This window comes from Hemiscyllium ocellatum, chromosome 5 (genome assembly GCF_020745735.1).
Source record: "Hemiscyllium ocellatum isolate sHemOce1 chromosome 5, sHemOce1.pat.X.cur, whole genome shotgun sequence".
NCBI lineage: Eukaryota > Metazoa > Chordata > Chondrichthyes > Orectolobiformes > Hemiscylliidae > Hemiscyllium > Hemiscyllium ocellatum.
In genome coordinates this window covers 123,263,626-123,276,268 of record NC_083405.1, presented here as the reverse complement: position 1 = coordinate 123,276,268, position 12,643 = coordinate 123,263,626, and the positions used below count along the sequence as shown (strand labels likewise).

Sequence of the window (12,643 nt, the reverse complement as noted above, 5' to 3'; positions counted from 1 at the left end):
GTTATAGACTGCTCATGTCCTATCCTTGCTCTTCTTAACCCTCTCTTTAAATCCTTCCTACCTAATCTGTAACTCTCCATCATCTCATCTGAACTATCTCATCTTAACGTCATATAAGCCTCCCTCTTCCGCTTAACAAGAGATACAATTTCTGTAGTAAACCATGGTTCCCTTACTGATGGGTATATAAATAGCAAGGGTTTGGAGGGATGTGGGCAGAGTGCTGGCTGGTGGGATTAGATTGGGTTAGGATATGTGGCCGGCACGGATGGATTGGACAGAAGGGTCTGTTTCCATGATGTACATCTCTATGACTATGTGTTGGTCACAGCAGGGTAAATCAATGACATATGGAATTTAATCCTGAGAAGTGAAAGGTAATGCACTTTAGAAGTAGTAACACAACAACCGAGTACTCCATGAATGGCAGGTCATCAAGGAGGTCAAAGGAACAGAAGATCTTGGGGTTCATGCCCAAAGATCTCTGAAGGCAGCCTGATAAGTTTAATAGGGTGGTTAAGGCGGCATATGGGACACCTTGCCTTTACCAGTCGTGGTATAGAGTCAGAGAGACATACAGCACAGAAAAAGGACCTTTGGTTCATCTCATTCATGCTGACCATATATTCTAGACTAATCTAGTCTTATCTGCCATCACTTGGTCCATTGCCTCTAAACCCTTCCTATTCATTTACCCATCCAGATACCTTTTAAATGTGGAATTGTACCAGCTTCCACCACCTCCTCTGGCAGCTCATTCCATACATGCATCAATCTCTGTTGGAAGATGATGCCCCTCAGGTCCCTTTTAAATTGTTCCACTCTCATCCGATACCTATGCCCTCTAATTCTGGAATCCCCCCACCCAAGGGAAAAGACCTAGTTTATTTACCCTATCCATGCCCCTCATGATTTTACAAACCTCTATAAAGGTCAACCCTCATCCTCAGAGGCTCCAGAGAAAACAGTCCCAGCCTATTCATCCTCTTTCTATAGCTCAAATCGTCCAACCCTGGCAACACGCTTGTAAATCTTTTTTGAACACTTTCAAGTTTCAAAACATCTTTCCTATAAGAAGGAGACCAGAATTACACACAATATTCCAAAAGTGGCCTAACCAGTTTCTTGTATAGCCACAACATGACCTCCTAACTCCTATTCTCAATGCTCAGACCAATAAAGGCAAGCATACCAAATGCCTTCTTCACCAAATGCATGTGACTCTACGTTAGGTTACAACAGCAGGAAAGTTAATGTTGGAGCCTTACAAAAAACTTTGGTTCGGCTGCAGCTGGAGTACTGTGCGCAATTCCAGTCATCACATCATAGCATGTGATTGCATTGGAGGGGTTGCAGATATACATTACAACGTTCTCAGAGTTGGAGCATTTTAGCTGTGAAGAGAAGCTGGATGGCGTGGGTTGTTTATTCTTAGAGAGTACAGAAGGATTGGGGGGGTGGGGGGGAAGCTTGATTGAGGTGTATAAGATTATGAGGAGTATGGACAGCCTGAACAGGAAGCAACTTTTCCTCTCAAATGAAGGGTTAATAACAGGGGGCATTATATTAAGATGAAAGGCATTGGTTGAGAAGGGATGTGAGAAAAAAATATTTTCACCCAGAAGGTGGTGTGGATCTGGAATACATTGCTTGGGAGGGTAGGAGACCTCACAACTTATGAAAAATACGCAAATGAACACGAAATATCCTAACAGTCAAGGTAATGGGCCAAATGCTGGAAATGAGATGAGTGTAGATCGATCTGCAGAGACTTGGGTGGGCCAAGGGGGCACTTCTATGATGTAGGACTCTTGAGTCACATACAGGCTAGATCAGGAAAACATGACATACTTCCATCCTAAAAGGACATCAGAGGATCTGATTTTTTTTTAAAACAAAAGTTGACAATGTCTATGTTGTGACTATTAAACTAGCTTCCAACTGCAGATTTTATGGAATTCGACTTTCATCATCTGCCATGCTGGGATTTGAACCCATGTACTAGGACCCCAATTACACCAGGATTAGGTAAGGATCTCTACAGAGGTGATGGCCTTGTGGTATTATTACTGGACTATTAATCCAGAGATACAGGTCATGTTCTGGGGACCTGGGTTCAAATTCCACCACTGCAGATGAATTCAATAAAAATATGAAATTCAGAGTTTAATGATGACCATGAAACTGTTGCTGAGTGTTGGGAATATCCAGCTGGTTCACTCATGACTTTTAGGGAAGGAAACTGCTGACTTTACCTGACTTATGACTCACAACAACGTGCCCTCTGGGTAATTAGGTATGGGCAATAAATGCTGGTCTAGCCATTGACCCACACCCCAAGAATGAATAAAAAAAATACATTGTTGTAAAATTCATCTGAACCACAGCATAGTCGAGGGCTCTGGGTTACTAATTGAGTGAAATCAGCACTCTGTGTGAAACTCTCAGGCCCTGAGACTACGAGCAACTAGGATTTACAATACTGGCTGTCAATGAATGTGTAGTGCCTCCCTGATCCAGCATATTGTGCTGTTGGAGGAAATTGCTTTGAATTATCAAAACATTTACTTCAATTTCATTATTTGTTCATTCATGTACTAACGATTGATCACATCTTAAACTGCAGAGTAAACCATGGTCCTATACTTACAGTACTATGTGACTATATACTCATTATATTTGTGTAAACAATAGCTAATATCCTTTGCAGGAACTACATCATAAGTAAATTTATCTAGAAATAGAAGTCATTCTTTGCAATGTACCAAATTTTACAACTTTCCACTCAAGGCAAATCTTATGAATTAATAATAACAGTCTAAGATTTGAAGTCTGTGCAGTTAACATTGCAACAAAAATTACTGATCACAGGAAAACATACCTGCTTGTTATATGGAAGATCAGTGACCGTCTTCCGTACACCATTACCAAGCACAACGACATCACAATGACGGCACCACTGAGGTTTAGAGCTGGTAGAGCTGTTCATGACTGCTCGATTGTCTGCTTTGAGTGCCACTGTGCCTGTTACAGGGGGGACAGAGCAATGCTAATTGGATAGAAAGAAAATAGCATATACCAGGCTACAGAATTAAAAATAATTTCCCATGCATTTATAATCACATTATAAATATGTTCAATTCAGTAGGGTTCATCACTTAATGTTTCTGATGAAATATGACAGATCATTACAAAACTGATACATTTCATTGTATTCAGAGAGACTGATATACACGCTCTACCCAACAGATACATCCACTTGAATTAGTTTTGTTCACCGTCATTTAATTGGTGGAAGGTTAAAGAAGGAACCATTCCTGGTCTGGACTGTAGCACTTACAAATTGGAACAGGACAGTTAACCTGCCAATTGACATACACCACGCAGTACTGGTATTCACAGTTGCATAATCCATGAAAAAGTCCCAGAACCCCATAGTTAATTAATTGAACATAAAACAATTAATTCCAGACAAACAGACTGGAAGACAAATTCCACAATCTTTTACGTCAGCCAATTGTTTTAGGTTATTAACAGCTATATTCAGAGGAACCTAGATTATCCGAACGAGATGGACTGCTCGTGAAGGGTGAAGTCTGCTCCCCCTTTCAGGAGACGCACAGCATACCACACGTGCATGCCCCTGCATCCCGCTCCCACCCCTGTCCAACGCTGCCCCCCCAACCCCATCCCCCCCAAAAGTGGCCTTCCCTGTCCAACTCTGCCCCACCATCCACCTCCAACTCTGTCGAACACCGCCCCCTTCTTGTGCGCCACCATCTTTGTCCAACACGGCCCCACCGTCCTTCCCCGCTACCACTCCGGTCCAACACCACCTCCCCCACCCTGAACCCCATCCAACACCGACCCCTCCCCCCAGGCCACCATCTCTGTCCAACACCAACCCACTGTCTGCCCCGCCACCATTCCAGTCCGACACCACCTCCCCCACTCTGAACCCTGTCCTACATGCCCCCCCGCCAGCCCTCCCCCCAACCCCGTCCAACAGCATCCCCCCACCCTCCCAAACTCTGCCCAACTCTGTCCAACATTGTCCCCACATTCCCAACCTCCCCCAACCCCAAGTTACACCACTGCCACTCCCCACCCACCCCCCAACTCCCCCCTTCGTGCCCCTGCCCCCTCTCCAGGGCTCCTAGAGTGGACACCAACAACAAGATTGCCGCCGCCTCCTTTTTTGTGTTGGGGGGGGGGGGGGTGGAAGATGGGGAATGAATCTCCAAATAGCATGTGCATACATACATACAACTTTTTACTGCAACATTTTGACAGGCTTCACCTTTGCTCTTTACAGGACAATGTTGGAGAGGTTATCAGGGGAAATGGATTTAGGGTACACGCTTGTGCAGAACTTCATACAAAGTGTGTGCGACAGAGAGGGCGGGAGGTCAGCCATTTAGAGACATTGCCTGGGCACCCATCAGTCCAGGGCTGCTGTCGGCAGCATTTCAGGAAGCCAAGTTCACTTTTAACCACTGCAAATAAAAGACGTGATCAGTGTTGGAAACACGTCTTTGATGTAATGTTTCTATCAGGGCCTCAAGATCCCCTTTGGATAATCAGATATTCCAATAACTGATATTTGGATAATTGAGGTTCCTCTGAATTATCCTGCTTTACAAAGTCTCCAAATATAACTAAATTTCAATGAATTGCTGGAAGTGTTAAAAATACTAAGTGGTTTTTAATTTGAAGATAACATGCCTTAATACTTTAGATACTTCAATGTTACTGAAACTCTTAAAAAGTTCATCCATCTTCTTCAGTATGTATGTTTTCTATTAAGATATGATTGTCCCTTTTCGAATGAAATTGTTTAGTAATATACATCAATATTACAAAAAAACTTCATGACTTCTTTTCCTCAACATCACCACAGCAAAAGTCAGCAGAAGTCTCTAGGCAATAGCAGGAGTAACACAGTATACAGGCTTACCACTGGTAGGAATCATATATGGTAGGCTTGTAGGCCCAACAGGTCTCATAATCTTGACAGGGCCAGTAAAGCAAGGGTGGGAACCTTGAACCATCAGCGAAGGTCTGCTTTCCAAGGCTTGGGTGAATTTGTAAGCATTAATCAAAGGCATCGAAGGTGGTTCGGGTGCACTGCTGACCTCGTAACTGTTCGGAACTTTAATGCGTAGGAAGTCAGCCACTCTTGCTACAACACCATTAATATCCTAAAGTTAAAAGAAAATATACAATGGGTTTATTAAACAGTGTCTATACCTATGTTAGCTAATGGACATAATTTATCATTCAGAAGTCATTAAAAAAATCATGTGCAACATGAGCAAAGATTGAGATATGTTTGCTGCATCAATATAACAGAAAAAAATTAGAACAAGATTAGCACTTTATGTTGAGAGGGGGATATTACATTGGCTAGCAGTATTTATATAAAGCTTACCATTCCTAAAAAGCAGAAAATGATAAATATTCATACAAATATTTCACCAAATTGTATATGAAAACACTAAGTCTTACCTCAGCAGCTGACGGAGTCAGAGTAAGTGCAACAGATACAAAACCAATTTTGGGCCCATTCTGAGACTGCGTAAACTGATTTCCAAAAAACATCGCTGAACCCATATTTCCAAAGGTTGGCTCCATCTTAACCTCACTCTGTCGAGCTTCTGAACCTGAAAGCAGAAAAGAACTGCACATTAGTTTGAAATCTGCAGAACCTCAAGTGTAAAAAATCTTATTACTCGAGGAGATTTTGGTGGGAGTTAGACTATGATCTAACTGACTTGCAGAGCAGGCTTGAGGGGCTGAATGGTTTACTTCTCCTTGTATTTTCTATGGTGCAAACATGCTTGATTTTTAGGTGACACCACAAAAGGTTAGCTTGCATTTAATCATACAAATCTTCATTTGTGTAGTTATCAAGAAACTTTGATTTCTCTGTGCATATTTGAGACAAATGGGGAGGGCACAGAAGGCTAGAGATTTGCTTTAAAAATAAAAGATGTTTACTGCATATAAGAAAAGAAACAAACAGCTATCTAAATATAAACCACAGTTTGAAAAACTTTAAATACAGCAAAATAAAATGTAATCTATTTCCAACACCATATCAAATCCAAAGAAAATTAATCTTCTCTAACAAAGTTTGATTTAAGTGTTTCTTTCCAGTTCTGTGAACTGTGAAATCTTCTTACATAATTACTCAAAAAACTTAAAGCTGAGACATTCTCAGTATTTTATTTGTAAAGACCCTTTTTACATTTCTGATTGTGGTCTTTAACAGGAAAGAAAATGCTGTAAAAACAAAGGAAAGGATTGTTGAAGGATTGCAGCACTTTTAGTAACCTGACACTCATTGCAAATATTGTTTACACAGCTGCTTGTTCAAGCAGTAGAAGCAACCTAGTTTACAGATGGAACTCAGGGGCATGTACAAATGGAGCTTTGGTTCACAATAGTAGCTGATTAAAATCTGTGGATTAGTGTTCTGTTATCGATGACAAAGGCCTTCTGCCTAACAACAATGATGGGATTTGCTTCTAGGCAATTGAAACATCTTGGGGTGAGTCTTTTGGTAGGAAGTACTGGAACTCTAGAAGAAAGGGAGCTGTGTTTTGCTCTGTAGTAAAAAGCATCGCAAGTCTGAAGGCAGCCAGTTTATTTCCCTTTCTGGTTACTGGAAACGGTGACTTTTAATTAATAAGACAAAGACCTTTGCCAGTTGAACTCGGCAGCATGGGAATTACTGGCGATGGAGCTGGGTCCAGTGGTTCTTCTTTCACCAGGGTGAGATCGGGATATCTGCTGATCTCCATGCCTACTACGCTTTCTGGAGATGACGAAGCTACAAAGCTGTCTGGTGAGTCACAGTCATCATCGCCACAATGCTCCTGGCCTCTGTAAGGAAAATATATTTTCCTTATACATCCTTTATATTTACCGAATACCAAACACAACGCTATTTGAAATCTTCATAATATCCACAAATTAAAAGCAAAGTACTGAGTATGCTAGAGATGTGAAATGAAGTGTTAAAGCAGCTTAGCAGGTCTGGTAACATCTGTGGAGAGAGGGACGCAGCTAATATTTTGAGTCCAATATGACTGAGTTTGTGTATCACTTCTGATCTTGACACCACCCAAAGGTAAATTTTATTATGTGGGGAAAGGTATAACACAGAAGTTATATAGAATACATGACCACTCCTCCCAACCAGTTCACGCTGGTACTTTGCTCTAACTGAATCTGCTTACGTTATCAAAATCCACCATCGTAACCCTCTATCTTTGATATGCTCATCCAGTTTTAATTCAAATCTATCTATACTATTCTGTGATAGTTAGTTGTGATGAGCTCACTGCTCTTTGGGAAAAGAAGTTTCTTCTGAATACCCCTTATGGATGTCTTGGTGCATATCTAATGGTGACAGCAGCTAGTTATACTTTATTCCATAAAAGGGAACATTTACTTTGCAATTGGTGTAGAGGTGGTTCAAAGGAGGTTTACTACATTGATACGTGGAAAGAGTAGGTTGGGATCTTATGAAGAAAGTTTGGACAGGCCGGGCTGGTTTCCAATAAACTTTTAGAACAGTGAGGGGTGACATGATTGAAATGCATGAGATCTCGAATAGTCTTGACAAGGTGGATGTGCAAAGTATGTTACCTCTTGTGGGCAAGTCCAGAACTGGGGGTTCTCAGATATAATTAGAGGATCACTCCTTTTAGGAGAGAGATGAGCATGGAGGGTTGTGCGACTTTGGAGCTCTCTGCCTCAGAAGATACTTTTAAAGCAGAGGTAGGTTTAATCCTCTGCCTCAAAAGAATCAAAGGAGTAGGTACCAGGCCTTCATGAACAACTTGAGAGAAATCAGCAATAGCTCACAACAAACTGTGGTATAACCATCCACTACCTAAACAGCCTAAAAGTGGCAAATTTATTCAAGTACTACAATTATTACAAACAAAATGCCAAACCTCAACTCCTCATGATTGTTGTGGGGTGGAGTCGGGAGGGAGGCAGGAACATCCACTGTTTTCGGTCCATGGGCCAAAGCTCTTGCCAACAGCTCATCTTCAGGTCTAAAAGGCAACTGGTACTGTTTTGTTCCAAGAACTTTGCCAACTGAAAATAGTAATTATTTATTTTTTAATTAAGAAAATAAAATAAAAGTCTCATTAGAATTGTATAATCAAATACTTAAGATGGCAACTGATTACAAAACAGAACATTTTAGAAGATTAGAAAACTACACAATTTTGAAAGGTAAAATCTAAAAATCAGTAGAATCAAAAATAATTAAAATAATGTGGATGACAGATTTAGGAAACTGACTATTAATGTCTTTTAATATTATTGTTTTATTAGATTTTCAGATATCTGGAGCAGGGATGGGTATCTATTAACAGAACTAGGTGAACCATAAGTTGAAACAGCAGAGTAAACCAACTGAGTCTGCTCTTCCATTCAATACAATCATGGCTGTCCACTTAGTCTTTAACTCACTTTCCTGCGTTTTTCCCCATAACACCTGACCCTTACTTATTAAAATCCTGCCCACTTTGGCCTTGAATATACTTAATGACTCAGCCTCAACAGCCTTCTGCAGGATAGAATTCCACAGATTTGCTACACTCTTGGGAAAAAAAAATCCTCACCTGTTTCAAATGTGTGGCTCTTTATTCTAGATGATGCCTTCTATCAAGTCTCTCCTAGAAGTCTTTGCTTGTTTATCCTTTCAAGTTCACCAAGAAACTTGTATGCTTCAATATAGTTGCTTCTCATTCCTCTGCATTCAAGTGAATGCAGATCCAAACTACTCAATCTCTTCCCATAAAACATTCCTCCATACTTGGCATCAGCTTTGTGAATTTTCTCTGGATTGCCTCCAAAGCCAGCCTATCTTTCCTCAGATAAGGAGCCCAAATTTCCCTTGAAACAAAGGCTAACAATTGCCTTGCTTTCAGAACTGGCTAGTGTTTGAGATTCATGCAGGAGAACCCCAAATCTCTCTGTTCTGCAATCGTCTTCTATTTAAATAATATTCAGCTCTTTTACTCTTCAAGCCAAAGTGAAAAACCTTACATTTTCCCATATTATATTCCATCTGCCAAATTTTTACCCACATGCTATACCCCATCCTGACCATTTGCTTTTCTACCTATTTTTATGTCATTTGCAAATTAGGCTGTAGTATGTTCGCTTTTCTCAACCAAGTCATAACTGTACGTTGTTTAAATAATTGCGATTCCAGCACTGATCGATGTGGCACTCCAGTAGTTACAGGTTGCCATTTTGTAATGCTGTCTGTTGGTTAGCCAATCTTCTAACCATGCCAATATATTACCTGCAACACCATAGACTCATCTTATTAAATAGCCCAATGTGTGCTACCTTAACAAATGTTTTCTGAAAATGCAAACACATTAAAACCACTGTCTCCCCTTTAAACTATGCTATTCATTACCTCCTTTTGTCAGGAGCGATTTTCCCCTTCATGGAGCCATTTGGACTCTGCTAAATCATATTATATATTTCTGTATGCTCTGTGATGACGTCCTTTATAATATGCTAGCGTTTTCCCAATAACAAACGTTAAGCTATCTGGCCTATAGTTAGGTGCTTTTGTCTCCTTCCCTATTAAATGGACAAATAAAATTGGGAGCTTCCAATCTTCTTGAATTTTCTAGAAATCTAAGGATTCTTGGGAGATTACAACCAGTATGTCCACTATCTTTTTGTTTACTTCTTTTACTGGCCGAGGGTGCACCATTCCTGCCCGAAATGTCGATTTTCCTGCTCCTCGATGCTGCCTGACCTGCTGTGCTTTTCCAGCACCACTCTAAGCTTGACTCTGTTCTCCAGCATCTCCAGTCCTCACTTTCACCTAGGATGCACCACACCAGGCCTGGCAAATCAAGTTTTCTCACTTTTTAATCTTGCTCATTAAGATCTTCTGCTCCAACATCCCAATTCTCCAAATTTTCTGCATCCACAAATAAACACCAATTCTACTCTCAATTTGGTAGTTACGAAGTGAACAAGAGTTGCCAGTAGTTTTCCCATTATATACACTTCTTAAACTTTATTCATTAGATGCAGGCACTGCTGGCAAGGTGGGCACTTATTTTCCAGTTTTACTTGCATTTGAGAAGATGGTGCACTTTGAGTTGAGGATCAGTCATAATGCTGTTAGACTGAGAGCTTCAAGATTTTTACACAGCAATAACGAAAGAATACTGATATGCTTCTCAGTCTTAGAGGCAAACCTGGGAGGTAGCAATGTTCCAATGTGCTTATTATCCTTAGCCTTTAAAGTACTAGAGGGTTTGGGTTTGGGAGAGGCTCACAGAATAAAAGGAATGGGAGCAACATGCATATAAGTGACACAAAGAGACAGTAGCACTGAATGGTTATTCTTCAGATTAGAAAAAAGGTTATCCACTTTGGTAGCAAAAATAGGAAGGCAGATTATTATTTGAATGATGATATATTGGGAAAGAGGGAGGTGCAACAAGACCTAGGTGTTCTTATATACCAGTCTCTGAAAGTAACCATTCAGGTGCAGCAGGCAGCAAAGGAGGCCGATGGTACCTTGACCTTCATAGTTCTAGGATTTGAATACAGAAGTAGGGATACTTTCTTGCAATTATTCAGAGCCTTGGTAAGACCATGCCTGGAGTATTTTGTGCAGTTTTGGTATTACATTCAGTGCTGTGCACCACTACAGGAAGGATATGAAGCTAATTGAAAGAGTGCAGAAGAGACTTATGACAATGGTTCCAGGAATGAGGGACTGTATTGAAGTAGATACAATGGAGATCTGGGGCTGTTCTCCTGGGAGCAGGTAAACAGGAGATTTGATACAGCAATTCAAAATAAATAAGAGTCCGGACAGAAATAAACTTTCCTTCACCTTTAACTATTTTATGATGTTATATAGAAGACTGGTGTCTTGTATTTGATGTGCACTACAGCCATGGTGTGGAGGCAGGTGAGAGTGTCAATACTCGAAAGGGATGTAAGCAATGCCTATGAAGTAGACTGTCCAGGATAGGGCCAATGTCAAATACTATTACAGCTGCACTCATTCCAGCAAGTGAAGGACATTGCATCCCACATTTCATATGTGTATTATATTAATATACCTGATACAAGTTAAATTTTATTTTCCCTAATTCAGATTTGATACTCATCACAATCCAGTCGATATGACAACGATATATTTTTTAAAAATCATAACTATGCAGGTTTCATATTATCACGAGAAGGTGCCAAGAATAAATACTTAAAACTTCTTGTCACAAGTGTAAATCCACCTTTACCAAACAGAAATAGGAATTTTGTTTTATAAACTCCAGTCACCTGGAGTTCAGAACAGCTTCCTCCCAGCTATTATAAGACTTATGAATGGACCTCTTATATGTTAGTGTTGATCTTTCTCTGCAACTCTATCACCACCCACACCCTCCACCTCCTCCAGGATTTTCGCTTCCCCGGTCCCCAACGCCTTATTTTCACTATGGACATCCAGTCCCTGTACACCTCCATCCGCCATCACGAAGGACTCAAAGCCCTCCGCTTCTTCCTTTCCCGCCGCACCGACCAGTACCCTTCCACTGACACCCTCCTTCGACTGACTGAACTGGTCCTCACCCTGAATAACTTCTCTTTTCAATCCTCCCACTTCCTCCAAGCTAAAGGAGTTGCCATGGGCACCCGCATGGGCCCCAGCTATGCCTGCCTCTTCGTAGGATATGTGGAACAGTCCATCTTCCGCAACTACACTGGCACCACCCCCCACCATTTCCTCCGCTACATCGATGACTGTATCGGCGCTGCCTCGTGCTCCCACGAGGAGGTTGAACAGTTCATCAACTTTACTAACACCTTCCATCCCGACCTGAAATTCACCTGGACTGTCTCAGACTCCTCCCTCCCCTTCCTAGACCTTTCCATTTCTATCTCGGGCGACCGACTCAACACAGACATCTATTATAAACCGACTGACTCCCACAGCTACCTGGACTACACCTCCTCCCACCCTGCCCCCTGTAAAAACGCCATCCCATATTCCCAATTCCTTCGTCTCCGCCGCATCTGCTCCCAGGAGGACCAATTCCAACACCGCACAGCCCAGATGGCCTCCTTCTTCAAGGACCGCAGATTCCCCCCAGACGTGATCGACGATGCCCTCCACCGCATCTCCTCCACTTCCCACTCCTCCGCCCTTGAGCCCCGCTCCTCCAACCGCCACCAAGACAGAACCCCACTGGTTCTCACCTACCACCCCACCAACCTCCGCATACAACGTATCATCCGCCGCCATTTCCGCACCTCCAAACGGACCCCACCACCAAGGATATATTTCCCTCCCCTCGCCTATCAGCGTTCCGCAAGGACCACTCCCTTTGTGACTCCCTCGTCAGATCCACACCCCCCACCAACCCAACCTCCACCCCCGGCACCTTCCCCTGCAACCGCAGGAAATGTAAAACTTGCGTCCACACCTCCACACTCACTTCCCTCCAAGGCCCCAAGGGATCCTTCCATATCCGCCACAAGTTCACCTGTACCTCCACACACATCTATTGCATCCGCTGCACCCGATGTGGCCTCCTCTATATTGGTGAGACAGGCCGCTTACTTGTGG

General features: G+C 42.0%; 1 protein-coding gene across 5 annotated transcripts in view; it reads right to left on the bottom strand.

The window, feature by feature from the left end:
• The window catches only part of kmt2ca (lysine (K)-specific methyltransferase 2Ca), a 590,636-nt gene that overhangs the window by 31,675 nt on the left and 546,318 nt on the right, over positions 1-12,643 (bottom strand). For all 5 annotated transcript variants that reach the window (XM_060825139.1, XM_060825142.1, XM_060825140.1 and 2 more), the window contains 5 exons: positions 7,968-8,115; positions 6,704-6,888; positions 5,509-5,663; positions 4,958-5,201; positions 2,882-3,024 (listed from right to left, as the gene is read on the bottom strand). In XM_060825139.1, coding sequence (XP_060681122.1) covers positions 2,882-3,024; positions 4,958-5,201; positions 5,509-5,663; positions 6,704-6,888; positions 7,968-8,115 — 875 coding nt within the window. The remainder of the gene's footprint in view (positions 1-2,881; positions 3,025-4,957; positions 5,202-5,508; positions 5,664-6,703; positions 6,889-7,967; positions 8,116-12,643) is intronic.